Below are 26,644 nucleotides of genomic sequence, written 5' to 3'. Positions count from 1 at the left end.
GTGAATTGGAGATGCTCAGGAGTAGGATCTATTACTGTACTAGATAATTACGCGAAGAATAATTCACCGAAATTATGCTCATGGCAAAATTAGTCAATTGCTAATTGGCGCTATACAAACGAAATGATTCTTGTCGAATTTTATGTTGTACTTTATTTGAATAAAAATTGGATTTCAATGTTTTCTCGTTTTATAGTACGTCATTTGCAATTAAAAAATAATGATCACACTAAAAGTTTAATGTAGCAATATAACACCGGAATTTCCTCCAAAAATTCAGTTGATGTCTTAGAGCGTATCTAGGTATTTTAGAATCTGTGGTTAAAGAAATGACGGTAGTAGACGGTAGTTGATTTCGTACCAATTACAGCATTCTAAACATATTTTTCCTTGTGTATATAAATATTACGTGTGGTTCTTATGTGGATATGATTTTTTAAATTAATTTTGTATCGTAGTTATAACTTGTGTAGTGATTTAATCTTATCGAAATGGTAAACCTTGTTCTTTATTTACATTTACAGACATTCTTCCTTGACACAAAATAATCTTATAGGTTATATACAATTTATCTTAAATTATTTTGGAAGAAAATGAATATATGAAAATTTAATTGTTTCCTTTTGAATTTGATCAATGTCTCCTTTAATTAAACAACAAATCTTGAAATTTTTGATTCTTAGTATATATACATTTCATTAAAAATAAATAAATTTTCGATATTTACGTTAACCTATTTTCTTATAACAAAATTCTGCGTTTGCAGTCTGTCGCTGAGTTTCTGAAAGGCTTGCCTTCGCACAATGAAAATAATTTTGCTAATTTTCACACAGACAATGGAAATAGAACTTGTGTAAAAAAACCCTCAGTCTATTTACCAACAAGAGATCATCCCTCTGAACAAAGTAAACTTTTATTTACTATGACCTATAACTATAATATAAATAGAATTTATTTACTATTTCTTGTACTTATTGCAGTTATAGTTACCGAAAAAACTACCATATTGTTAAGGTACCTTCACCAACAATGGGACAAGAAGGTAATACTTGTATCTATATCTACAAATATATTGCATTTTCTATCGTGTTATAAGAATCCTTTGTTATTTATTTTTAAATAAAATGTTTCAGAATACTGATAGAAAACGAGATTTTTTATCTGCTAATGGTGACTCTGAAGATGATTCTGGAACAACAGTTCGTAGCAAAAGGCCACGTCTTGATGCAAACAATATTCTTTAAAATACATTGCGAAGTTTGGTTTCCATTTCTGAGTGCATTACATTTTTTATGTGATCAAAACAAACCATACTTCAACAACACACAGTGCAAATATGAGTCTTGAATGTCACAGAAACATATCTGTGTAATAGAAAGATTATTGCAAAAACGTTTCCTATAGAGTTTAAGTATATAATTTGTATTTAAATTAAATGTTATTTGAGAAACTTATTTTAAGTTTATGGAAAGAACGTTTTTAAATAATTTTTCTTTAGATGTATGAAATTGCTGCAATGAAAATAGGATTACGTGCTATGTTGAATCGATGAGCGCCTTTCTATACCGTACTGTATGTCCAAAATTGATTTCATGAGTTAGTACATGGCATCTTGGAAGATACATTACCTTAGAAGCACAATACATATATAAGTAAATACATTCATTATTGCTTCATTTGACATCATTCTTTCATTTGTGTAATATTACTACTTGAAGAACACCTAAAGTGTAATTATAGCAATATAATTACATTGCTGTGTAGAATGTAAGTATTGAATTAGTTTAAAATAATGCCGTGTTACAGCATTTAGCCAGAAGTAATTTTGTAAAGGTGTTCTACATTTTATAAAATTCCTTCATGTCTGTGTCACATACAATTTAGTCATAAGTTTAATTCTGTATATTACACATAGGAAAGTACATGTGACATAATAATTAAAAATTTCAATTAAATAGCCGATCTATATATTTTTTACTGTCTTCACATATTATAATTTAAAATGTTCATGAAAAATTTATATTTCTGGAACAACAGAATATCTTAGATGTATGTTAATTTTGTGTAAACAAATGTTACACTTTACTAAGAAAATTATATTGTATTTTTTATAACAATTCCCTTATATTTAGACAAAACAAGCTTGCTGAATTGTAACTCTTTGAACAAAGAGAAAATTGAACGAGTTAACATTGAAAAATAAACATGTATTATAAGACACGTTGCAATAAATCCTGTATAAAGTACAATATAATGGCGTAAACCAAATATTATAGCTCTATCACTTATATATGTATTGAACTTAAATTTTGATCAATGTTATATAGCCCTTAGTACCTATTATAGTTGGATAAATTTTAATGGCGCCAAATTTAAATGAATCAACAACTACAAATATCTTCGGGATACCAATCAGATTAATTTGCATATAATTTTACATAAAACATGTAATTTAGTTAGCATCTTGGATGCTATTGGTACAGTTGATTGATTTTTAAAGATTAATGTTCTAAGCCCTGAATTTTGTTTAAATGTATGCAATTTTGTAGTCACAAGAAAAGGGTTTCAGTATTTCAAGGACAGTAATGTTGTTGAAAGCAAAGTTTCCAATTGGCTATGTAGTAATGTCAATATAATGTAGTAAAATTGTAATTATTTTTACACGCAGTATGCTGAAGGAATGTCGTCTCCGACATACGCACCGATCTCTAGCATATGCATGTTCAGTGGTCGTGACATAACTGCAACATAACCAAGAAAAAAGTTGTGGAGAAAAATATTTATTGTTTATGAAGTGATGTACAATGTCTTTAACGTGTGATAAAAATTTCAACGGAAACTTGGACCTGAGATGGAGCATCTTCCAAATACAGAATATATTATGGTAGCCCCTGGAATAAACACTGTAGCGGTGCTTCTAAATATAGGATTTATTTTTAGGTTGGAGCTAGCCATAGTTTGAATCAAGAATCTGATCTAAAGCTGCATTCCTAGGAGTTTCTAATAGGTGTGAAACATGTCTATTTCTAATTGGCATCTTTCATTTTCATTTAGTTTTTACCAGTTTCATTCTCCTTTTATTTATTCACCTGCTTTCTTGTATTTCAAGGACCATCGGTGTCTTACACTTTACACAGAAATATTATATGTCATGAATATTTTGTGTGTGCAAAATAATTAAAATATTGTTGTAAGTATACATATATATCAATAATGAAGGACGATTCTGTTTTTTAGCAACAACAATGGCAAATGACTTAATAACAAGAGGAACAGACAGACTACAAGAAATTAGTATGAAATTAGAACAAAGCCATTTGGCATATTTACAAACGGATAATAGTCCACTAAAGTTACAACAGCGTCACAAATTAGAAGGTAGTGATGAAGGAGTTTATGATTTATAAAATTATTACATCTAGGTAATGACTTATATCTTTATTTATACTTATTTCAGGTTTTATTAAAGAATACCTCTGCCTTGTTCCAAATGAGAATAAATATGTTTTTCAAGAGACTGCAGATATATTGCATAGATCTGCAGCCACTCTACAAGACTTTAGTGGTTACAGGGCTGCGACTGCCTGGAGTGCAATTTCTTTGTATGCTGCCAATCTTTTGGCTCAGCCTTGGAGAAGAGAATATAGAATGTTAAGGGTCAGTACCACTAACATCATTTACATATTTGTGGCGACTACCTCCAACATTCGCCGTCCCGATATGTATATATACACAGAAACTGTCCTTGCCCTTGTCCCTGTCGAAGGGACGGCCTTCTCTCTTTTTCCCACTTCTCGCTCCTCCAAATTCACAATTTTCTTAGCACGCTACACAATTCTGACGTATAATGTTAAAAAACTATAATTACTCTCTTTTCTTTGATCCCTTAGACCTATAGCGGTTATTATAAACATGAAGTAGAGGCAAATTTAATTGATGCGGAATTAATGTTTGAACAAATGGGTTATAAACACACAGGATTGGGTGTTCTTACTTTGGAAGGCCCTATAGACCCTGATAAGGTATCTAGTGTAAGCAGGGATGCAATAGTAGCCTTTGTTGAGTGTCAGGTAATATCTCTAAATCATTAACATCAGTTAAAACTCGTCTTTACTGAAATATTGTACTATTTTCGATGCAGATATTAAAACAAATATGGGAGAACGTTTCTCAAAACTATACTATTTCCTGGCTGGAGGTTTTAGAGTTCAGGGAAAATCATGTTGGGACACCGGAACATGCAATTAGAGCATTGAATCATCGTTTCTATGGAAAAATGCACCAGAACCGCACAAAAATAGAGAATTACAGGGACTATCATTATGCCCAACCTATGTGCATAGATGTAGCGTCACCGGCGGTTCCTTATCACATAATGCCTCCTAATTATAACATGCCTGTGTCTGCTTGTCAAACTGATTACAAATATATTGAAGATACAAACACCGCGCCCAGATTTTTTCCACCGACAGAACATGGCTTTATGAACAGATGCAGCGCTTACGGATGTTTACCACATGGAAATAAATATTTGAGCGATGTTCACGCAAATTCTTATTACACTACGATGCCGACATATTCGAGAGTGCCTACGGGTAAATTGATTGAGGTGGATATGCCTGTCTCTGTTACTAATTACGAGAAACTCCATAACCGGAAGTCGTCTTATCGAATACCGGACTTGGACGAAGTAGACTATTATAGAAAGCAGTCCAGCGACGGAGATCATTATGATTATGGGAAGGTTGATAAGAAAGCGAAGTCAATCATTGATAGCAATAATTGTGATTGGGATTTCGTGTACAGAAACTTAGAAAGCTTAGGCTATTCTAAGGACTTCGGAGATCGAGAGGATATCTTGCATAAACGAGATTGCGATTCCAGAACGAATAAACAAAAACCGTTGAATCAAATCCACAAAGATGAGAAACACAGTGGATATCGATTCGAGAAAAAGAGAAGCGTGAGAACCGATGGAAATAATATCAACTTATCCGTGACTAATGGTCGACAGTATCATCACGATACGCTACCATTTAAGAAGAAGTCTTCATCCTTCGACTTAACTGATTCGAACAGGTATCGTGTTGATACAGCATTCGAGAGTCACCTGTCTTCGCACAATAAGGATAAGAAGCATGGCAGTCAGACACTTCCAATTCAGCGGTCCCACAGATCTTCCGATCAGATCGCGAAGATTGCAGACACGTTGAAAAATTTTGAGTTGTCTCATTCGCAAAAGGAAGGAGATGGTATGGAGACGGAGACCAAGTGGAGCTGTGCCACTTGTACATACCTTAATTCATCGTCCAGAGATATTTGTGAAATGTGTGGAAAGTCTAAACATAAAGGAAACGAGGATAAACCTTTAGCTAGCGGTGGGAAAGAATGTCCAAAATGTACATTGGTTAATGAGCAGAATGTCTCGACTTGCGAAGCCTGTGGTACCAGTTTAAAGGATTCACCTACTTACATATAGAGAAATTATTCGAAATGAATATCTCTTTATTTAATATTCCATGTGTTTGAACACAAAGAGAAATGGTAAGTACATTGCCTGGATACATTATGCTGTCCTGATATACAAATACGTGTAAAGTGTATGAGAAAATTATGTTAACAGTTATGATGCTCGTGATGATTCGAGTTGGTGTTAACAATTTCTTTTGATCGCTTTACGTAGGAGAAATTGAAAAAATGTATTAGAGCTATTCCACTCTAAATAATCATGCTTTTGGACAAATGGGATTTTTTTCTAAATTTTATAAACTTTCAGATGTATAATCCCATAATCCTTTTTTTAGTATTGTTTTAATTTTTTAAATAAGACTCGAAATTTTAGGGCATACTTTGTTCTATTATTATTCAAGATAGATAATTAAATGATCATATGATGTGGAATACACTATTACTATATTAATCGAATTTACAATGTCTGAAAAAGTATAGTATCCGAAAAAAGTATTCATCTACCATTAGATCCTCTACTTTGGACGGCGATAACATTATTTGTAGAACATTAATATAACAATGAAATACAGTAAAATGTAGAAGATTACCACAGCTTTCAAATGAATATTTTTTTCTCGATAGTTTTCATACTCGCTAAGAAATTTGTTTTATATCTTGTAATAAAGTGATTAAACCTTAATAAAATACAGTATTATTGGAAAGCTGTGGTAATCTTCTACATTTAAGTGTATTTCATTGTTATATTAATGTTCTACAAATAATGTTATCGCCGTTAAAAGTAGAGCACCTAGTGGTGTATGAATACCTTTTTGGGATACTGTATATAATGGAGATATAAAAATTATTTATTTAAAGTTGTTCTAATATAGTAGATTTGTGATATGGATGTATTAGTATTGTGGTAATATTGTGGTGGCCTATTACTTGTTTGAAAGAGGGTAAGAATGGGCATGTGCGGATACCATTTTTTGTCGGATCAAATCGTACAAAAATTTTAGCTTCCAGGTATTTTTGAAAAAGTATATATTTCATTAAACGAGTTGCAACAAAGTTCAGAGTCTAAATATACTTGGGTCTCTTTTTGTACGTTACATGTTTTCTTATAACACGTTTTATTCATATTAACGCTGTTTCTATTTTTACATAATTTTATTCCAATACTAAGAAAACGAGTTTACGCTTCTACCGAGTAAAAAGAGATTCAGGCGTAGGGACATAATCGAAATGTATTTAAACCTGTATCGTTGCTAAAGCTTTAATTACAGATTTGATTCGACAATACAGTATTTAAACATATACGCGTGTTTATCTAAAGATTATGAATGGAAAAAGAATCATTAATTATATTTGATAGCCTAAATAGTTTATAATACTGGAAGTTATATGAAAACTATTTATTCTACGGCGTCTGTATTTTATTCACATGAAGAATTCATAAAACAACTTCGATTTTAGAGGAAAAATATGTATTGAATATATTGGAATGATATTTAGAATGAAACATATTAGTTCATAAAGTTATCACATACGTACATTGTAAGTTCATATAGACGTTTATGGTTTCCCCTTTTCCTTGGTGAAATTTAACAGGATCTTATACATGTGTGTGTGTATATATTATTTTACCTGCTTATCAATGGTATCAATTTGGTATCAAAAAATGTATTTTATTAAAACGGATACTAAATACTAGTCTATAGAATGTTGACAGTAAAATGATTATTTTTAAACAGCTCAATAAAATGTTGCTTTATGTTGCGGATATACGAAAAAACATAATTTGTTATCTTGAATTGATTTACGTATATTTATTATTTAAATAATAATATGTTATTTAAATAATATCATTACAGAAATACAATACTTGCGTACCTATGCATAAGAAATTTAAATAATATAATTATTGATAGACTGCACAATATTCAAATTAATAGTTATTATTTCAAACTAAGCAACCAATTGGCAAATATGTAACTAAATTTTTTAGTTAAAATCTGCAACAAATAATTGTTTTCCGTGTAGAAAAAAAATACGTAGAGAATATTTTCATATTTATACATTCCTAAAGCAATTTGTCTGTTAATAATGTCTGAGCTATTTTTTGTTCAAAATTGATTTTTATCTTAGACATTTATGTTAGACAACGCAATATATTGTCATGAGTACATGTATAATTATGTATTTGTGTTTTAAATTATTAAATGAGTGATTTCTCATTTTTTGTTAGACTCTTACACATAATTTTTTTATTAGTCTACAAGTACAAATTTTGTTTTCACTTCCCCAAGTTTTTGTTACTAAGGTTAGATTTTAATATGTTCTTAAAATACGTATAACTATAGTACTATAACTTTAAAAGAACAATAAAATTTGTAACGCGCCATTTCAAAGAATCATATTCCCTTTATACTTCAAATTTATAGACTTTTGTCGTAGAATGACCTTACTGAAAACTACTTTTAATATTGCAGAAGTCTGATATTTTAAATATAATAGAAAAAACTGCTAATATTTTTTCATTGATCACACAGAAAAAAGCGATTAGTGTAATATAAATATAAATCTTATAATGGTTGCTGTAACATATTGCAAACTATCTGTATATTGTATTATATATTCTATTGTGTACAAATAATAAATAACATTTATTATATATTGCAAGAGAAATGCATTTTTTATTATTTTGTAACTCAAATCAAACGTCATTTGTTATAACTTAAACAAGTACTCCATTATCAACCAGAATTTTTCGTAGCTTTTTCTAATATTTTAACAGCTGCTTGGTGTATTTTTGGTTCCAACTTATCTGTGAGCAATAATATCAATTTTTAAATTCTCAGAATGGGTATGATAAATACTGTTTAATAATGTTACTTACAAATTTTATGCTTCCCCTGTATTGGAAATTTTACTTGTAGTGATTGAAAATTCTCGCATATGAAGACGTATGGACTGTCATTCTCTCCATGTGGATAAACTTTTCTGTACTCCTCCTGAGGTAAAACATCCGTTACGGTTACGCAACCTAGTAAAGAACTAGGTGGATAACTCTCGGGAAATATGATGTTATCTAAAAATATTGGTATTGTTAATAATGTATAACTGTGTAATATGCAATAATTAAGTATCCACCATTTTTTTGAAGGCGATAGAAATGCTCTAGATTCGAAATGTCGTCAGTAGTGGCTTGTTTAGCTGTTGAAGCTATCCACAATCTCCCCCTGTGTGAGCTGTACCAAGTTCGTCCTTCATGCCTACAAAATTAGCAGAATATGAAAACCTTATTATATTTCTTAATACATTCAAAGATGTCATTACACAGCCTCCTACATTTTTATCCCAGCTACTAACAAAGATGCATATGGTTGATGTAAGCTCAAACATACACCCAAATCAGACATTTCTAAATATTCTTTGTCTTGAATAACGTTTTTCGTTGCAGATGAAACATTGCTTCTAGTTTTATACAATTCAGTCTCATTAGATTTTACATACTGTAAAAATATGATATTCTTTACTAATGCAAATGTTATTAGTGTATACCCAAAGTTATTAATAATATTCTTACAATCGGACGTTCGCATTCTATATCCGAGCACATATTGTAGGCAATAGAATTTTTGAAAGTATCTATATCAGAAATGTCTATAAATACATCTTCATTAAAATCATCATGTTCCTTTTCTTCAATCACTTTTCTACCCATGAAGTCAAGTGTAACAGCTGTCATTTTATTCAGACGGGACATGTGTCTTCTTGCACTTCTTTCTTCTTCTAATTTTTGTAGGTGTTCTCTCTTACTGGTTGACATCCACATATTGCTTGTTTGGTAGTAATCACATTCATCATCGATCACTTTTGTACCCTGTGAACTGTAATAAATAACATTATCATATATTTCAAGAATGTAATATTTAGTACATACCCAAAACGATCATATTCAAGAAGTTTATCTCTTTGCTTAATGTATTCTTCAACTCCTTTGACTGGTTTTTGATTTATTAATTTATTATATATCAGATCAGCTTGTTTACTGTCTGTACTGAGGGTCATTTGATCCTTCGGAGAACATACCAGCTCATTACAATAAAAACAGGGGCCAGCTCCTTCTTGTACACAAACTATTCTTCCACAATTCACACAATTGTTTAATAATTCATGTCCTCTTGCTTCACAATCACATTTATATCTGCCTAAGAAAATATTTCTATATTAACATAAAATTGTGATTCAAATATGAGGATCACAGACTGAATGAATATTAAATATACAGTGCTTCTGGAAGCCTGACATAGAAAGTACCTTTTAATAAAAATTTTTGTCCGTCTGATGGGTTCAAATTTGTATATTTAACTCTCTTCTTTTCTATTTTTTCTACCTTTACATTTTCTTGGAACTAAACGAATAATGTCTGGTCAATTTACAATTCAAAGTATCAAACTACACAGATCTTTTTCAATACCTGTTTGTTTTCTCGTTTCTCTTTTGATTTCATCCGTGCCTTTTTCTTTTCATTTTTTTTTGTACTTTCATTACTCGCATCATTTATCTTCCTGTATCCTTGATCTTTGTTTAATGCTAAAAACAACAATAGTGAATATATCTGGTTCAGAAAATATGTTACAAAAATTAAAGGTACTAACCTCGTTTTTTGAAGTCTATAATAAATTTCTCGTGCCTATGGTTAGTACAATCTAGCAGATCATGCAAGGCCTTGTCCAAATCTCTTTCGTTTTCTATCGACATAAGATATCTGAAAACAAATGTTTGTATCGTACTGATTTATTTATAATATTATTTTATAGCGAACTTTCTTACGTTACAATATCTTCTGTAACAGGAAAATCTACGAGTTCGGATAGATTTCTTTGTATCCATTCTTCCATTTTCGATAAATTATTATTCCAATATTGTTTGCGAGAATTAAGTAAGACGATTGTTCGTATATTATAAAAGTTTACAAGGTAAAGAACATTGATGTTCGTAATTGTAAGAGATACTGAGTCTAACCATAGGCTTGAAGAGGTTCATATCCATGAGTAGGACTAATCTTCAACTCTTGGGTCGATAAAGCAGTTGACTTAGTTCATAATAAACTAGAAGAGGGGGACTCTTTTCTTTATTTTGTCTATGGTAGAGCAGTTTTTTCAAAGGAAGACTGATTTCGTTACAATAAACGAAAGTAAGTTTGGATAAAATGCGTAGCAGTCGCTGAATAACCCAAAACGTAATTCTATAATGATAGTAATTTTTAATATTTACTTTCAGTACCGGAAACGTTTCACGTTTCTTCACATGTATTAAAAAACGAAAACGTATGGTTTTACCATTAACTACTGTAAATACGATAATTTTATTAAATTCTGTGTCATATGTAACTGTATGGCTTATTAATTTTTTACAGTGATCTAAGTATCGTCGCCTAAGTAAAAGTTGCATTTTTTTCAGGTATACAAGTCGCGTTGGTTGAAAAATTTGCGTAGGCCAACGCGAGACCTTCGGGACGTTTAACAAACGGATCTTCCTGCAGTTAAATTTGCATACTCAGTGGTTGGTACGTGTCAACCGAGTCACGTATTCATCCACACACGAGTCGGGTCTCGATTTCTGCTGTTGTTACATAACAATTACTGCACTGCAACCAGCATCAGTTTTCACGCGTCCATTAATAATGTATTCACGCGTCTACCGTTTTCATTCTGCGTGCACATGCTAGAAAACTTCTTTATGAATCATTGTTGGCATCAGTTAAGTATATATGACTATATCTATATTGTATAGTCATAAATGAAGATCGTTGTTTGCGTTGAAGAATCAAGATAAGCTATTATGTCTTTTCTATTTCTGACATAATATCATTGTTACAGGAACAGATTGTTCTGCGAACGTTCTATTCATTATTATTATAATTTTTAGTGTACTCTTTGTACACTTTAATTTTTATTTCGTTCCATCTAGTTGGTAACAAATCAAGTTAATTATGCTTTCCAATTTGGAATCTGCAACTCCTTGTAACATCATTGTCTCTTTAATTAGCGACATTAGTCCGCTTGTTCGACGGTTTAACGTCGCCTGAAAACTCGGTTTCATTTTCTGTGACTCGCCTTGACACGATCCGCGTTACCAGAGAAATTCTGCATCGGTGCAGCTGTATGCACTCGTGTCAAGACGATGGAAATAGGTCGCACAGCGAATTGTTCGATTAAGATGGATCGCGATACATCTTAATTCGATTTCAAAGTGTTCTGGCTAGAAAAATTCGCCACGATGAAACTTCATGGCCGATATTTCGAAACATTTAGCAGTTCTTAAAATTTATAGTTACAATTTCTTTAGTAAATTAGGAAATTATTTACAATGGCGTAGTCGTACAGTCACTAAAAATCCCATTAGTGAGCTTCCAGTATTATTGGGGTCGATCAAAGAGATTATGATCAATGTTCAATGGAAACGTCTCGAAAGATTGATGATAACCGTCGCTTGGGCTGTACATGCAGGAAACCCGGGAACAACCTTGAAATGGCTGCATTTAATTAGTGGAAGCGTATTTTTATTTGCACGGGATTTGTTCGTTATGAAAACGGAGAAACAAAGTTAATATTTTTGTTACAACGGGTTGATGCGAGTAGAAAATGCTTTCATATTCACGGCTTCGGTGATTGTATAATGGTCGAGAAGCAAACGTGACTGATTATATTCATCAATACATTATTGGCTCGATTGCCGTGTTAGACGATAAAGGGTCTTTGTGCAATGAACTTTCTATATCATTCCGCATCGCGGTCATTTTTGTAATGACTTTCGAGCTGAGCTTTATTGGGTCGGATACCGATGAAAGGCGTCTTCATTATTGGCGCTTACAATGCATGAATTATGTCGTAATAACATCTTAAACGATTTCATCAGATTCATGGTTCCTTTTGCGCCCTCTGGAGCCTGCCGCACAGGGTCATCCATCAACGATTCATCATGGGTGCGTGCAAATTCGTTTCACTGTGCTAGATACTCAGTCAGAGAAGCTCCGAATAATTCTTTGGATGATAACTGCCACTTATTTACTATTGTACGTGCATGTGGGAAGCAATTTATAAGCTATAAGTTCTCGAACAACGTTTAAACAATTATTAAATAACGTTTAGTTAAAAATAAAACTAATTTACGGAAACTAATAATAGTACTACTGCATTATACATGTTCCAGGTTACATTCTCCTCAAAGAATTACAGAAGTGTTGCTTTTACTCTGATTTCTATCACGATGATGGCGATTAATATCTGTCAAGAGGCTGATCATTCTATTTTAGTTCCTGAAACTATAGTCTCCACAAAATCGCTAAACCAGCGAGAGGGTTGCGTAATACTTTACTTTTTGCGACTTGTTAGTATTTATCTATAATCGGGATATCGTAAACATTATGCCATGAGCATACGTAGCTCGATAACTCCTATCTTATCAGCTTTATTAGATACGATCACCGAGAGAATTCGATCGAGACCAAGAGTGGAGCTTCACCCTACTCAGTTATCGAATCGCGCGTTGTTGTTGCTTCGTTAGGCGGTGAATCCGCGATTAAAAATAATTCTGACGAAGCTTTGTCATCGTCAACTGCCATCGTCACTTTCTAAAACGGTTTTGTCTCTCTAGAAAGCAGTCGGCGATAGACGAAACCTTTTTCCCCTGGAGAACTCAACCACTTGGAAATTGGGAAAGGCGATAAGGCGAAATTTGCATTTCGTTATGCGAAATTCGCGGAGTCACGGCACCGTCATCGATCGAAATACGAAGTCGTCCATTGGAAGCACGATACCACGCTCGTTGTTTTGCTATGTGCTATGCTTGTTCTTTTTAAAATTTGTCGTGCAGTCGCGAGATAACCAACGAATGAAAAAGATTAGTTCGCTACTTACCTTCGCCATTATCGATATTGACATAGTATGATCGCGGATTTCGACGAATGAAATAAACGATATAGTTAGCAATGAAGTATATTGAATAACAAAATTCGTTATCTCTCCTTATTCAGGCTACGTGTCTGAATAATTTAGCTCGCAAATTACCTTCGCGATCCTTGAAGAATGGAATCCGTGTCACGTCGATTTCTGAAGCACAACACCATTCATGAGACAGTAACTATTTAGCAGATATTACAGAAAATATATTAAAGTATAAATACTCAGAAGAAACTTAGTATTAAGAGGAGAAGAAACTTTTTATTAACATATTTCTGTAAAGTGTTAACGAGAATCATTCTCCTAATTTAACTTTATTTGCTTTCAGACATGGAAAGTTGCTGCGATGATTCACGGCCATGTTTGGATACTTATTTCATTCCTCGCCTTACTAAATATGCATGCTATTAAATGGTTTATCGAAGGCGGTCGACTTCTACCGGGAAGATTAGAAATAGCGTAGAAATGGATCAGAGACGATCTTTGTTTCGTCCGAGGTGAGCCATCCCACTATTTACCCACATACTGCATTTTTCCTTTTACAACTTTCTATGCACGTTCCACTAACGCCTACGTAAATAGTAGACCTGCGTCTGCAATGTGCGCATTCAATTAGCGTTAGTCAGTGCTCACAAACATACAGATCGATTTTGTTAAACAATGCACGAATTTCAATCACTCTGTGTTTGATGATCGTTTAACAAGCTAAAATGATTTGCAAAAATATTTCTTCTGTTGGCTGCTACACTGCAGTTCGTCACGTTGGCTGTTATAGTAAAGTACCTACGCCTTCCATTAAAAGTTTCATAAAGCAATTAAAAACAAATCGTGCACTAAAGTGTTAGGGGTCCGTGTGAAGGCGAGACTTCAATCTTCAAATTCACTTAAGAATCAGTTACGAGACAAATTTTAGAACCAAATTCTCTGTATACAAAAATAATAAATTAACTAATAAATTTCATGTAAATACATGTTGCAAGAAAATCAGGTATATTAGGTTTATTGTTGTACTATTGACTATTGAAATTACAGTACTTTAAAAATTGACTCTTTTAAGAATTTAAAGATTTTGTCGCATGGAAATGTTGACCAATTGCGCAGGCGTAAAGCGGGTTGCTCGACAGGCGCGAAGTTTGCCGCGGCGTTCGAATAGTTACGAGGTTCACCGAAGTTCGGCGAAGTTGTCCGATCGTGTCCAGTGTACGGGACTTAGTGCAGTCGACCGGCGAACGTCGTCGCGTGAACGCGTTTTGTGTGTTCTGTCACAACTGTCACATGCCGAATCTCTCGTGTGGACGGTGTTTTCTCCTTTCGATTATTTAAAACAGTGTATCGTCCTCAGTGTAAACATCAACCTGTGCTTCCTGAGATAACCTCGCCGGATTGTACAATTAACACTGACCGAGTCCCCTCACCTGTCGTGCATACCTGAACCACTTGTCATCTAGGAGCACTTACGTAAGTCTTACAACATTGACAATATCATTGATATATTACTGTCAAGACAATCCGACCAACTTATCAAGAACGTTAACAGTTTCATTGTTACGATAATCAGAGGGACTCCAACCGATCGGTATCGATAATCGAACGGCCGAATTGTAGGGATTGAACCAATATAGTTTTTATGAAATATTGACGAGGCAATACTTTATTTTTAGCATAATGATATCCTTGATACGGAAACTATATCGTCGGGCAATTTTCGCTCACGAAAATCAACCCGTGAATAGTTAAGTGTGCATAGAGATCCGCAGTATGGGGATGGATGATAATGTACGCGAACCGAAAATCGTTATACGATTCACGTAGTAACGAAAATAACCGAGGAGCATGTCGCAGGATTATTCGAGGTTCCGCAGTTTGATCGACCGGCTAGTGATCGATCAAACAAATTTCAAGCACAATAATGATGCGCCCGGAACGATGCTTTCCACATTACACTATGAATTTCTCGATTTGTTCGCATTGAACGCTGCCGCTGTCACGTTCCGTGAAGTTGTTTGATCGTATGCATGGATAGTGTAAAGACGAGAATGTAGACTACGGGAATTGATCAAGAAAGAAACAACTGTAGGCATTTCATTGTCGCGAAATGGATTTTATAATTACATAGGGAAGCGCGCGCTTTTCAAATTTTCGCTCTCCTTTGAAAAATGGCGCGCGTGGTTTATTTCAATAATGAAGACGGTAATAATAATATTATTAATTCATATATAATAATGAATATATTACATTGATTATCTTATTAAATATAATAATAATCGAATTTCATAGATGGATGAATGTGTGAGATACGGTATGCCGTTGTAAAATACTAGCTCAAATAGGATCAAGGAGAAACAAACAAGGATGAGTAGAGACATTTTTTATTACTGACGATTATTCTTATTATAGGTACGATACTATGATGTTTTATGTAAATGTTTGTACAGCGTATGTGTGTGCTTGAAACGATTCTGAAGTTATAAAGATAAACTCCCAAGCCATTCTCAAACTATTTGGACAGAGAGCGAGAGAGAGAGAGAAAGAGAAATTGAAAATGGACCGTACTTTTTATTCTGCAGTTAGACGGATTGCTGGTCGCGATTTGCTCGTGGAAGCATTTGATGTTCGTAGGTAACGGTGTAGATGATTTCATGCTACGCATTACGCTTTATTAGATAGCGGAAGCAAGCCGGCAGAGAACCGGAAACTACGTAAACCCGGGAAAACTTGCAGGATCAATGTATAACTGGACGATCGATGAATGAAAAAGCTAAGGACTCCGAGTACTTGCACGAGGTAGTAAATTAGGAGGGTACTCGCGGCAATCGGAGCCGAACAAACGAAGACGAAGAGCGGTTTCTTTTTCGTGGTCGAGCGATACGTGACCGGTACGGAATAGCGTAACTCATACACGATAATTTCGAGCTGCGATTCAGTGACCTACATGACGCGTATAATTTAACCGGACACGTTTCGGGCTCTTCTTGATCCTACGACCTTTTCACCCACAGTATCGTTCTCTTATCGAAACCATCAGCTTTTTTTATCGGAACCATTCACGGTTTTCGCGATTGCGCACCGTTACCGGAAGAGCATGTACGAAAAGAGGATGATCGTCGATGGTTACACACCTTATCTTCTGTAGTAAACACATAAGCATTAAAAAAAGCTAGTCGCACTGTACACTTTTTAACGCTAAATTTGACGTGTCTATCAGCGCGAACGCTTTCACATTTTCTATTTGAAAATTGTTTGTATTTGAAAGAATTAAAAATCGGAGAGATAGTGAAAAATCTAAGTAAATTCAATCTGGTTATTCTTACGAAGCAACATACTTCCATCACTTTTACGTGAATTGCCAACACTTTGAATACGTTTAAACATTAAACGAATAGATGTGACTTAGTTATGTAAGAAGATACGGGTATTTAACCATTGCGAATGCCCAGGCAGGTTTAAGTGGGAGTGCAACTGTCTCTTATCAATTTCTAAGGAAATTTACCGAGCGATCGGCGCGACACTCATTTTTTTTATTTCTCTGTAGACATTTTGTCGATAAGAACTATCTTGGACTCGGCAAACTCGTTTTTCCTTTCAAGATGAGAATATCTAGCACCACAGAAGAACTGAGCATATTTTGTGAATTGTTTGGGCATTCGATTGGGACCCCCGCTGAACACAGAACTGTTAAGCTTCTATTTTTACGTGTGGCGATGGTGCTCATATTCTCGTCGAAGAACGAAAGCACCGACAGTCCCTCGGTGAGAATCGATCACCTGTTGAAGGAAGCCAGATATGGATGTTGCAATCGTTTTACATATCATTTTACCTGAAGCGGGACCGAGGGAGAGTCCCGCACGTGACGCTCGAAGCAACGACACACAACAAATAATAAGAAACCAGTTTTCGTAGTTGAGAATCTCTGGCATCCGTGACTCGGGCTCGTGGCACGAGTTGCCGCGAAATAGCCACCACCGCGCCGCAAGGAACACGCTTAAGGATAAGTGTGTTCGTTCGTAGATTTTGCGATTGCGACTTCCAGGCAATGCACGGAAGTTCCAATCGATATTTCCATAATTACCAGCCAGCACGAAGGGCCTGTAAGCCACCCGTCAAAAGAATCGCAAAGTCAAAGTCGATGCAGCGTTTTAACAATCATGAAACGGGGGAGAAGGCACCCCATTACATCCACGTTGTAATCACAGGTGATTCATTTCGATAGCAAAGCAACAAGGACCAATCTACGCTGGCAGCAAAGTAGTCAGTAACAGCTGAGAGTCTTCTATTGAAAGGAAGCGTGTTTCAACGGGCAAATAAAGCGAAGAAATGAAGAGGGTATAATTACATTGGTCTCGGTGACGCAACCCGTGTGAAAAGGACACGCGTTTTCTAGGAAGAAATCCGTCTTTGTACGCTGGTTAGCACGCTCTGCTCTTTTTAGAAGCAATACACATCACCTAGGAAACTGGCGAAGCATGGAAATACTAAAGATACTAAATGAGACCTGGTCGTTAGAAAATGGTAGAGAAGAGTTTCGCGACTATCTGTGACGATTACAACACTCCGGGATGCATCTCATTGCAATCGGCTCACGATTCACAGGAATATCTGTTTAGCAAATCAGTTCTTTTTTCTTGTTTTAGGAGTACAGTCAACGCTTATTACAGTATTTTATGAAAGACGATTCGCCGCGATGGAGATCGACGAGAGCGAGGACAAAGTCTAAAGTCGAGAAGACCGGGAAACCGAAAGAAAAAGACCGGCTGTTGACAACAGAGACTATCCGATGGCGAACATGCGACAGTTCTCTGGCTTTCACCCAGAAACACGGATACTACGGGATTTACGAAAGTATTTTTAGGATCTCGGTCGATCGGACGGGACTGCAGGCTAAATCTCAGTGCCCGAAATTGTGAAGCGTCTCTACGAATAAATTGCCCGCTTGCTGCCACAAAAACACAACAGAAAAGTATTCCATTGAACTACGAAATCAGTTAAGTAGATGAAAAATAATGGAAGTTCTTGACGTAAAAGTCGATGAACAGGAAGTTGTGTCCTTGCCGCAGCGAGTGAGCACTTGAACCGTATAAAATTAGTGTAATCGAAGCAGCCGCGATAATCAGATCACGACATAATACGATTATAATGGCCGGCTCCGCAGAAACGACGAACTCTAACCGCTCGGATAAGATTTATCGGACAGAATTTCAGTTTTGCATGTCGCGGAACTGGAACAGTCTTTTGTCAATGTCTCCGAGGCCGTATGTTGATTTCTGTGTTAGGATTCCATGCTAAAAGAAACTAGAACTTTCTGACCGAATTTCGAACATCGCGAAATTGCGTTGTGCCAGGTGGCGAAAGCCTATTACGAGTTAAGGGTTCGATGGAAATTAGCTTCAAATTAACTTGACTTTGTCTGAATTGTCCTTCCAACGGTTAAACAGGGGAACTATTGAAACGACGTCGAATTAAGCTATCAGATACGGCCATTAATACGGCTACGAGAGGTATTGTTCTGCCTAGAATCGACATAAGTACGCGATCTTTTCGGATCTGCAGAGAAGGTGAAAACCTGGTGAACGCTTTGGGGATTGTTTCCCCCGAAGTAAATCGATCCAAAACTTCGCAGCTTAAAGAAAACTGGCACGGTTGATCATCATTCATTGGTTATCCTAAATTGGTGATTGAAGGCTGATATACTTGTAATATCTATATTTTTACAGATATTTGCACTACCATAGTAATTCCAATAGAGATCCGGATGTTAAGTTGCGAATTCAAATGCTGACGAGTGTTAGATTATTATTCATCGATTTCTTGTTCATCGCGCGTCTCGTTTTTAAACGAGCAACCATATACGGAAACTGTGAAGGATTACCAACACATTAGAGTGAGATTACAAGAAATGTTAGCGTAATCGTATAATGCGACTGTGTTAATTTCGCAAACGGTTCTTCACTATTTTTCGATGATCGCGAGCTAAGAAATTCGAACACCGTCAGCGTTGAAATGCTTCCGCGTACACTTGACCGCGTGAAACGGTTTCCCTGATTAATGACGTGTGCTGACCGTCTCGGTAATTAGTGCGTACGAAAAAAAGTAAACAACGAGGCCATCTTATCACGCTTACAGAGAAATTCAATATTGATTTCCCGGGTGATCAGCCTGTGTCAACTACGCTCGAATCGACCACAGATAGCCAACAGACGAGATAATTTTCAGTCGACTTTGCTAGTACGAAGAAGTATCGGACTATTGCTCTAAAAGCTTCATTGTAATCTATCGTATCGCAGACTATAATTGCCGAGGATTGTGTTCGGCCGCGCGTTTATCGACGAGCTTCGGATCAGAAGCAAACTGCGAGTGCAATGAGCTAATTGAGCTAATTGCGTTCGTTAGTCGCGTTCTTCGTAACCGCATGATACGTCGGTACTTCTTGTTCTTCACTGAAATTCTCGCCGCCATCATCTTCGTGGACGAACAACGTCACCGGTACGACACTAATTCGCGTAACATTCCTGTTCCCGCTTGGCGAACATGTGGCACGGCTAATTATTCCCAAGCATTTCTTTCTGCAGGCGTGCAGCAGTTCGAAAATCTAATCTGATGATTCTGATTAGGCGGCACACAATCGGATGAACCGAGGATTTTTAGAAAGTACCGTTTTACAAACGAAACTCTGAGACGGAAGAGAAATTCAGTGCTTCGTGTAAACTAGCGTGTAATTATCGTTGGTCAAGGTTCCGTGAACGTTCAATGTCGTTGCGATTGTTTATACTGCGCTTCTGCAACCGTGTTGTATGCAGTTACTGCTATAACTGCACACGATGTGCTCATTGATGCTGTAAATAGACTGCAGATGTTTCGGAAAATAGACACTTTTATAGGCTGAAAAAGAGAAATATGTTTCACGTGGAAACATGTGCTAAGCAAAAATCTTGCATAACTTTTCATAAAATATTTTACTATAACGTCCGTAGTTTATTTGTAAATTAGACTTCCGGTTGCTGTTTCAATGGACATTAATGTGCGTGAATCGAGTCCTGCTGGTCTATCTAAATCTAGTTTCAGAAGAGAGAGGAAGCCATAAGTTGTTAGGTTTGGATGTTGGCATTTTGTAAGCTCGATCGCGTTGCAGATCCTCAAAGATCCGCGATCGGATCGATTAGAATGACACGCGATCGAGTTGCAGGGGGAAAGCGTGAATTAATGGAAGCAGCAAAAGCGAAAAGCGTGCGATCCGACTCAAAATTACGTGTGTACAAGTAATCAAGACGCATCATCGAATAGTGTGTTGCGTAAATGATGTGCACCGTGTTCCCTATTTTCGTAATCTAGTATTAGATGGCTCGTTAACTGGGTTAACAGCGACGGCATCGTGTTTCGCGTGGCGTGCGAGAAATCTTGTGGCGCACGGTTAATTAGTTTCACGAGGCAATCGTTTCAAGCCTTAGACTTCAATTCCTTTCGGTTTCGTTGGTTGAACTGGGGAAGAGCACAATTGACAGAGATCGAACGTTCAATTTGTTTTCATATTTAATTTCGATCGAGTTGGCTGGAGGGTCACATGTGTTTCCGAGTTTAACGGATTAACCCGAGACTACATCCTCGTTTCGCATCGATATTGGTTCGCAATAATAGCCAATTGGAGAAGTCGCGGGTCCGTCGATTCGAACCACCAATTGGCATAACGAGGCGGCCGCATCATGCGCGGCCAGCAATTATACTAGCAGCTCTCAGAATCGCTTCCTTCTGATCCATTTTCGTTCCTCGACAGTCCTTCCTCTTGTGAATAGATCGACGGGAAATGAAGTTTTGCGTTGGAGCTACTTGCCCAGTGATCTGTTAATGCATTCAGCGTCGAGTTTAATTTACACGACTTTCCATTCGTGCGTCGGATACGAATGGGCCATGTCACTGTATTTACTATCTTAGATATCCCATAATAACACCGAACTCGGAAATGGTTAACAAGTGGAAAAGCTACAGAATACTTAGGCTACGAATATTTCTTCTTTTTTAAAATATTCTATGACGCTTACAGTAACATAACAATGGGAACATGCTGAAATGTTCGTTGGTAATAAAACTGGGTGTAAAATCGACCCAGGCGACCCTTAGCGCGTAAATCAAAGTTAACTCAGTTATAACTATAGCAAGAATGCTTAAATCCCTTCAGAATCACTTCTGAATAATGGTACAAACAGTTTCGCTAGCCTCGAACATAATTTGAAATACTATCAAGCAGTTCACATGCAGTTTTGCGATGACGGTAGTACATTCGCGTCACGTAGCAATAAGCCGAGCAATATAAACGCTTTTAACAACCACACTTTCCGATCCTGCGAAACGGCCTCCACAGAGTTCAAAACTGATCTGTAAGAAAAAGGAAATGCGATTGAATCTATTGTTTGTCATAACGTCGTACGCATGCCGGATTCAGCTTCCTGCGTGCGTCGACTTCCACGGAATCACGTCCACGTAACACGTTAAAAATAAGTCTGGACTTTATTCCTGATGCTCGATGCTTTCGGCTTGGTTACTAGATTAAATTACTCACACTCCGCGCGCTTATAATTACAATGCGGATCGCTAAGTCAGGCGCCTCCCAAGTCGCGACAACGGAGGAAAACGTTGAACACGAAGCCTACATTACGGCTTTTCATGTCGGAGCTTTTTACTCGGACTGTTTGTTTCCAAATAACAAGAATGACCGAGATTGTTTTTCTATTTTCAGCTCGTCGCAGCCGCCAAGAAGATCATGACGAGAGATCGGTGAACTCCGTTGACGAGGAGTCGCGACGATTGCACGCGGTTCCCGCGATAAAAACCTCAAGAGAAAACTCTTCCGAAGGAAAAGCGAATCATGTCCCAGCCCAGACGTCCCAAGGTTTCCATCTACGACTATCCCGAACACTTGAACCCATTCAACGACGAACTGAACAATATACAGCCGCACACGTACCAGGATGCGAAATCCAAAGATTCCAAGCACAAGTTCTGGACGTTTGGCAGGAGCAGGAAGAAGAGATCCAATAGTTTTTCCATCAAATCTACTTGGTAACGATCTTAACCCCATTAGAGAATGTAAAATTAGCACGGGCTTGTTCTTAATTGATTCGACAATAAATTGGGAAAGATGCGGGTTTATTGAACTTGAACTTACTGGTCTAGGAACTTAACTTGCTGGTACCTGCGTTTGGCCATGATCCAAACTACACAAATAACGAAGCAGACGATCGACGTCAGGTCGAGTTCCATCGAAAAGGTCTTCGTGATTTCTATTTGAAGAAGCGTTTGCGGCTCGTGCTGCTCTCCTGCGTAATTACCCACTCGGAAATTATTCGGCAGCTTTCTTGCGCTTATTATAGATTTCCTTTCGCTTCGGAAGCGTCTCTTCTCCGATTGAAACACTTCTTCAATTCGTCGAAAAGAGAGCACCATTCGGACTTTCGTTGTTCTGCTCTCACGGATGTTTTCCGTTCCAATTCTTCTCTAAATATTTGCGAGACAGCCCAGCCATCGATTCTCTCCTTGCCTTGATTCCATCCTCCGAAATCTTTCATTTTTATAAAACAAAGACGTTGACGAAACGGAGATCTCAATTTAGCGCAGCTGTGCAGTAAATTAGGCTCTTCGTAGACTTACCGCAAGCAGTTCCAGTAACATCGAAAAACTTACTCGATCAGCGGATCAATTGTTGAACATTGCGTGTCGATGTTTGGTTGATGTCTAAGCTGTAGATACTAAGCTATCTATACTTGAGCTGATCCTTTGTCAAGAGTAACACGTAATAATTCAAAGAAGTCGTGAAGATATTAGTTCGTGTATCAGTCCCGAAGGTTTATCTTCAGAAGCGAATCGTGAAGTTCCATCGTCCCCGGGCAAATCGTCCCCATAATTTGTTAAATCGTTTCCCATTTGGTGCCCTTTGCTCTCCGTGACTCTTGTCCGAGAGATCGCTTTGTCTTGTTAAACGAGAGAGCGACGATGACGATTGGAGCGTAAGAGCCGACGTAGCTTGTCGTTAGCAAATCTGCTTTCGCCCTGTTACGATAACACGCGCAGATAAAATAAGAAAATGATATACCTGACGTCGATAGTTCTCGATTTGGAAGACGGAACCATGTCCGTTCCGTTTTTTATTCTCGCCGTGTTCAACGAACTGCTGACGCAGATTGGATCGGATCGAGCACCGACAATCAACAGATCTTTTACTTTGTAATCGTGTATGTGCTATATTTCTTTGTAAACGGCTGAGAGGCACACTAGTAATTGCATGTACATTGTACTACAACCGGATGTATCTTACGTTTGTAAAGCTCCAGCAGGGCTGCACCATACATTTTGTTACGCTGCAAAATTCGTTCATGAATCTTGAAGATTTGTTCAAGAATAAGTCTCGACAATTCTTCGCGGGATAATTCTCTCGCGATTATCAACTTCCTTGGCGGTGACAGTATCCATAGAGTGTTGCACTTTTGGCTGCACACTGTTTTCTTTGAAAACAACAATGAATCATGAACGAAAAGTGAATATTTACCCGTCTTTAGATAACAGTGTTTGTCGTCGGATCAGTCTGACCGTTTCGTGGAAAGTCGTGTTTTCAGTTGGAAATTGTAGGAATCAGAATCGCGATTCGATGACGACGAGCCTGGTTTCACTGTTGACCAGCGCTAATTGCTAGATGAGTTATATGGGTTAAGAGCATGGCAACAAGCAGAGTCTCATCATCTTGTCAGCATACAGATGTGACACAGATCCCTTAACGCGCTCGAACACCAGTCGAGTGACACAATTATCATCCAACCCGCGGTAAATTTGTTAATTTATTCCCCTTTCCCCAGAGTAAATTGAATCATTTTCTTTCAGGAGCGGTTTATTCGGAAAACGAAAGGACGAGAAGGAGGAGCAACAACAGAAGAGATCTACGATTACTACAGGTGACTACAACTGCCTTAATCAGTGGGTCAACTTTAGAGAAACTGAAAATTAGTTCTAATCAGAAAAAGAAAATGGCTCTTAAAAATACATGGTCCTTTTTCTAATAGTTTCGTCGACCTACAAAAGGGAGTCTAATCCTAAGCCCGCGGCTCCCATTCAACCAACGAAAGACCAGGAGGAGTTTAACGAGGCTCTAGGTACTCTAGCGAGAAGAAGAAAGTATACCCTGGACAACTCGTCCAGGTATAGTTCAAGTTTAACCGTAAATGGCGATCCTGCGAGAATATACGATGGTAGTCCACAAGATACGACCACGTCTATCATGGGCGACCTCACACCTAAACCACCGGCAAGAAAGTACGCAATCGGTATCTTTGAATTTTTAGATATCTTGCTTTTTCTTAGTACGAATTAATTGAGGAACTTTTGATTAGATTTGGCCAGGTGAGTCCAAAGCCTACGGACAAAATCCCACCGTTGGATTACGAGATCAAGACTGTGGTCGAGAACGGAAGTGTGACGCTTCGCGAGAAACCGCAGGAAACAACTCCCATACCCCCTCTGTAAGATATAATTTTTATTAAAGAGACACTAGACCAGATGTAACTATTTTTGATTCGATATCTCAGGCGACGATTCGGCATCAGAGCCTCGCAGAGGGCGAATCAGAGTACTGTGGACTCAGAGGATGATGGGCGACCTGGAGACCCGACGTTTTGCGACGAAAACGAAAACGTTCCCGAGGATTACGTATTCAAGAGGTTTACCCAGGATGCCGTCAGAAAGTCCAATCTCTCTATAAACAGCTGCACCTCCATTGGTAGTACGATGAGCTCGTACGGTCGAAAGAAACGGAGGGCACCGCAGCCGCCACGACCTCCTATAAAAGTGGAAACCACCGAGGTAATCGCTTAGACGTTTTCTTAATAACTAAAGTGTTTATTGATCTATCAACTGTCTGTAGAAGATTGCTGAAGCACCCAACATCGAGCTTCAGATAGTGGAGCCAAGCGACATAGCGAGAGTCACCGAGAACATCGATGAGATGACGAAGAAGAGCAAAGACCTGGACATCGATGTGGATGAGAAAGAAGAGAAATGTGTAGAGTCGATTACGGATGCCTCTTCCTCTACGGAAGCGAGCATGAGAAAGGACAGTACCATTGCGCCAACGGAAGTCAACGTAGAAGAGAAACTACCTGAAGAGACCAAGTATACAGAAGAAAAATCGAAGCAAGCCGAGTTGAGAAGCTCTCCAACAGATGACAACGAGAAATCCGAGAATAAGGACTCTACTGATCCTGAAGAGACCGTCACGAAGGTCGAGGAAGATGTTCAAGTTGAGTATCGCAGGAACTCTCGTGAGAACGTAGAGATCATGAAGGAGGTTGACGAACTGTCGCCTTTGGAAGGAGAGGAGGTGTGTTTAAGGAGGAAGAACTCCTCGGATTCGTTGTCCAGGAGCGACAGTTTCTCGGTAAAAGACGAGATCGAGAAAATTGAGAAACAAATCAAGGAGCTCGAGGCGAGAAGCTCGATGAAGGAGTCGGAGGAAGATCATATCGGGAACACAAGGCAGTCGCTTCAAGCAAACCGCAGACACTTCTTTCAGAATCTTGTCAATACTGAAAAGGAAGCGATCAAGATAGAATTCAAGGAGTTTCCTAGAGAGCAAAAAGACATTCACGTGGTGAGGCTGAATGATTCGCCGATTCCCGTACCGGCTCCCAGGGAGCCAGTGAAAGTGATCGAACTTCACATATCTGAGCCGATCAGGCAGAAGGCGGAGATTGTCGAGGATGTCAATCCGATACCGAAACCGAGAAGACATCGCGCACAGAGTCTAAACGATACTCGATCCAATCCCGTTGTTTCAACTGAGGAACGAATCAGTCGCAACGAGAACAGAGGAAAATCATTTTAGAACAGTCACCAATAATGATACCTACAGTTAGTCATAAAAGTATACAGTTGTGCAAAATGATTTAAATATTTAAATAAAAAAAACGAAGTTTTTACACATTTGAACAGCTCCTAAAAGAAATTATTATATTATCTTAATAGAAGTGAAAGCATATTTCACACATTTCTGAAGTATGTAAAATCTTTGTTTTATTTAAATATTTGAGATTTAACTTGAATACCAGAGTACGAAAATCCTGATGACTGGCTAGGTACAGAACATTGTGCAATTGTTTCGACTTTGAAAATTTAATGAAAATGTGACACTTTCGCTGATCTTAGTCGAAATACTTTTTAAAGACTGTCTAGAACACTGTGTACATGTGCCT

General features: G+C 37.2%; 4 protein-coding genes across 7 annotated transcripts; 3 read left to right on the top strand and 1 right to left on the bottom strand.

The window, feature by feature from the left end:
* Positions 1 to 332: 332 nt before the first annotated feature.
* On the top strand, positions 333 to 2,368 carry LOC144468646 (DET1- and DDB1-associated protein 1). The gene is made up of 4 exons (XM_078178262.1): positions 333 to 494; positions 767 to 905; positions 981 to 1,042; positions 1,134 to 2,368. Exons 1-4 carry the CDS (start codon positions 492 to 494, stop codon positions 1,242 to 1,244), a joined length of 315 nt encoding a protein of 104 aa, XP_078034388.1. The 5' UTR covers positions 333 to 491; the 3' UTR covers positions 1,245 to 2,368.
* Positions 2,369 to 2,557: 189 nt separating this feature from the next.
* On the top strand, positions 2,558 to 7,772 carry Tamo (PUB and ZnF_RBZ domain-containing protein tamozhennic). 2 transcript variants are annotated; one of them, XM_078178260.1, is made up of 6 exons: positions 2,558 to 2,884; positions 2,941 to 3,007; positions 3,238 to 3,378; positions 3,458 to 3,657; positions 3,891 to 4,070; positions 4,142 to 7,772. In XM_078178260.1, the coding sequence occupies exons 3-6, from the start codon at positions 3,246 to 3,248 to the stop codon at positions 5,477 to 5,479; spliced, it is 1,851 nt and encodes a 616-aa protein (XP_078034386.1). In that variant the 5' UTR covers positions 2,558 to 2,884; positions 2,941 to 3,007; positions 3,238 to 3,245; the 3' UTR covers positions 5,480 to 7,772. The 2 variants fall into 2 exon arrangements, with proteins under 2 accessions (XP_078034386.1, XP_078034385.1); XM_078178259.1 differs by having other exon boundaries at positions 2,559 to 3,007.
* Positions 7,773 to 7,912: 140 nt separating this feature from the next.
* On the bottom strand, positions 7,913 to 10,501 carry LOC144468645 (activating signal cointegrator 1). The gene is made up of 10 exons (XM_078178261.1): positions 10,291 to 10,501; positions 10,116 to 10,225; positions 9,935 to 10,050; positions 9,775 to 9,868; positions 9,398 to 9,665; positions 9,041 to 9,344; positions 8,803 to 8,966; positions 8,605 to 8,726; positions 8,351 to 8,542; positions 7,913 to 8,278 (listed from the first exon to the last, which is right to left on the bottom strand). Exons 1-10 carry the CDS (start codon positions 10,356 to 10,358, stop codon positions 8,208 to 8,210), a joined length of 1,509 nt encoding a protein of 502 aa, XP_078034387.1. The 5' UTR covers positions 10,359 to 10,501; the 3' UTR covers positions 7,913 to 8,207.
* Positions 10,502 to 13,404: 2,903 nt separating this feature from the next.
* LOC144469510 (uncharacterized) lies at positions 13,405 to 26,591 on the top strand. 3 transcript variants are annotated; one of them, XM_078179896.1, is made up of 8 exons: positions 13,405 to 13,598; positions 13,750 to 13,918; positions 22,147 to 22,469; positions 24,282 to 24,352; positions 24,461 to 24,710; positions 24,788 to 24,916; positions 24,983 to 25,256; positions 25,318 to 26,591. In XM_078179896.1, exons 3-8 carry the CDS (start codon positions 22,276 to 22,278, stop codon positions 26,275 to 26,277), a joined length of 1,878 nt encoding a protein of 625 aa, XP_078036022.1. In that variant the 5' UTR covers positions 13,405 to 13,598; positions 13,750 to 13,918; positions 22,147 to 22,275; the 3' UTR covers positions 26,278 to 26,591. The 3 variants fall into 3 exon arrangements, with proteins under 3 accessions (XP_078036022.1, XP_078036021.1, XP_078036023.1); XM_078179895.1 differs by lacking the exons at positions 13,405 to 13,598; positions 13,750 to 13,918 and adding an exon at positions 14,630 to 14,879; XM_078179897.1 differs by lacking the exons at positions 13,405 to 13,598; positions 13,750 to 13,918 and adding an exon at positions 21,767 to 22,075.
* Positions 26,592 to 26,644: the final 53 nt, after the last annotated feature.

Source organism: Augochlora pura, chromosome 4 (assembly GCF_028453695.1).
Source record: "Augochlora pura isolate Apur16 chromosome 4, APUR_v2.2.1, whole genome shotgun sequence".
NCBI classification, from domain to species: Eukaryota; Metazoa; Arthropoda; class Insecta; order Hymenoptera; family Halictidae; genus Augochlora; species Augochlora pura.
The sequence above is the reverse complement of the archived record's forward strand: the minus strand, read 5'-3'. Positions and strand labels throughout refer to the sequence as shown.

Excerpts from the sequence above, each read along its gene's own strand:
- LOC144468646 (XM_078178262.1), top strand. Across the intron at positions 906-980 it reads AGATCATCCCTCTGAACAAA|TTATAGTTACCGAAAAAACT; the intron begins GTAAACTTTTAT and ends TACTTATTGCAG. Across the intron at positions 1,043-1,133 it reads ACCAACAATGGGACAAGAAG|AATACTGATAGAAAACGAGA; the intron begins GTAATACTTGTA and ends AAAATGTTTCAG.
- Tamo (XM_078178260.1), top strand. The coding sequence starts at position 3,246 with ATGGCAAATGACTTAATAACAAGAGGAACAGACAGACTACAAGAAATT. Across the intron at positions 3,379-3,457 it reads ACAGCGTCACAAATTAGAAG|GTTTTATTAAAGAATACCTC; the intron begins GTAGTGATGAAG and ends TACTTATTTCAG. Across the intron at positions 4,071-4,141 it reads TAGCCTTTGTTGAGTGTCAG|ATATTAAAACAAATATGGGA; the intron begins GTAATATCTCTA and ends TTTTCGATGCAG.
- LOC144468645 (XM_078178261.1), bottom strand. The coding sequence starts at position 10,358 with ATGGAAGAATGGATACAAAGAAATCTATCCGAACTCGTAGATTTTCCT. Across the intron at positions 9,345-9,397 it reads CTTGAATATGATCGTTTTGG|TTCACAGGGTACAAAAGTGA; the intron begins GTATGTACTAAA and ends TATTTATTACAG. Across the intron at positions 8,279-8,350 it reads ACAGGGGAAGCATAAAATTT|ATAAGTTGGAACCAAAAATA; the intron begins GTAAGTAACATT and ends TATTGCTCACAG.
- LOC144469510 (XM_078179896.1), top strand. The coding sequence starts at position 22,276 with ATGTCCCAGCCCAGACGTCCCAAGGTTTCCATCTACGACTATCCCGAA. Across the intron at positions 24,711-24,787 it reads CCTAAACCACCGGCAAGAAA|ATTTGGCCAGGTGAGTCCAA; the intron begins GTACGCAATCGG and ends ACTTTTGATTAG. Across the intron at positions 25,257-25,317 it reads TAAAAGTGGAAACCACCGAG|AAGATTGCTGAAGCACCCAA; the intron begins GTAATCGCTTAG and ends AACTGTCTGTAG.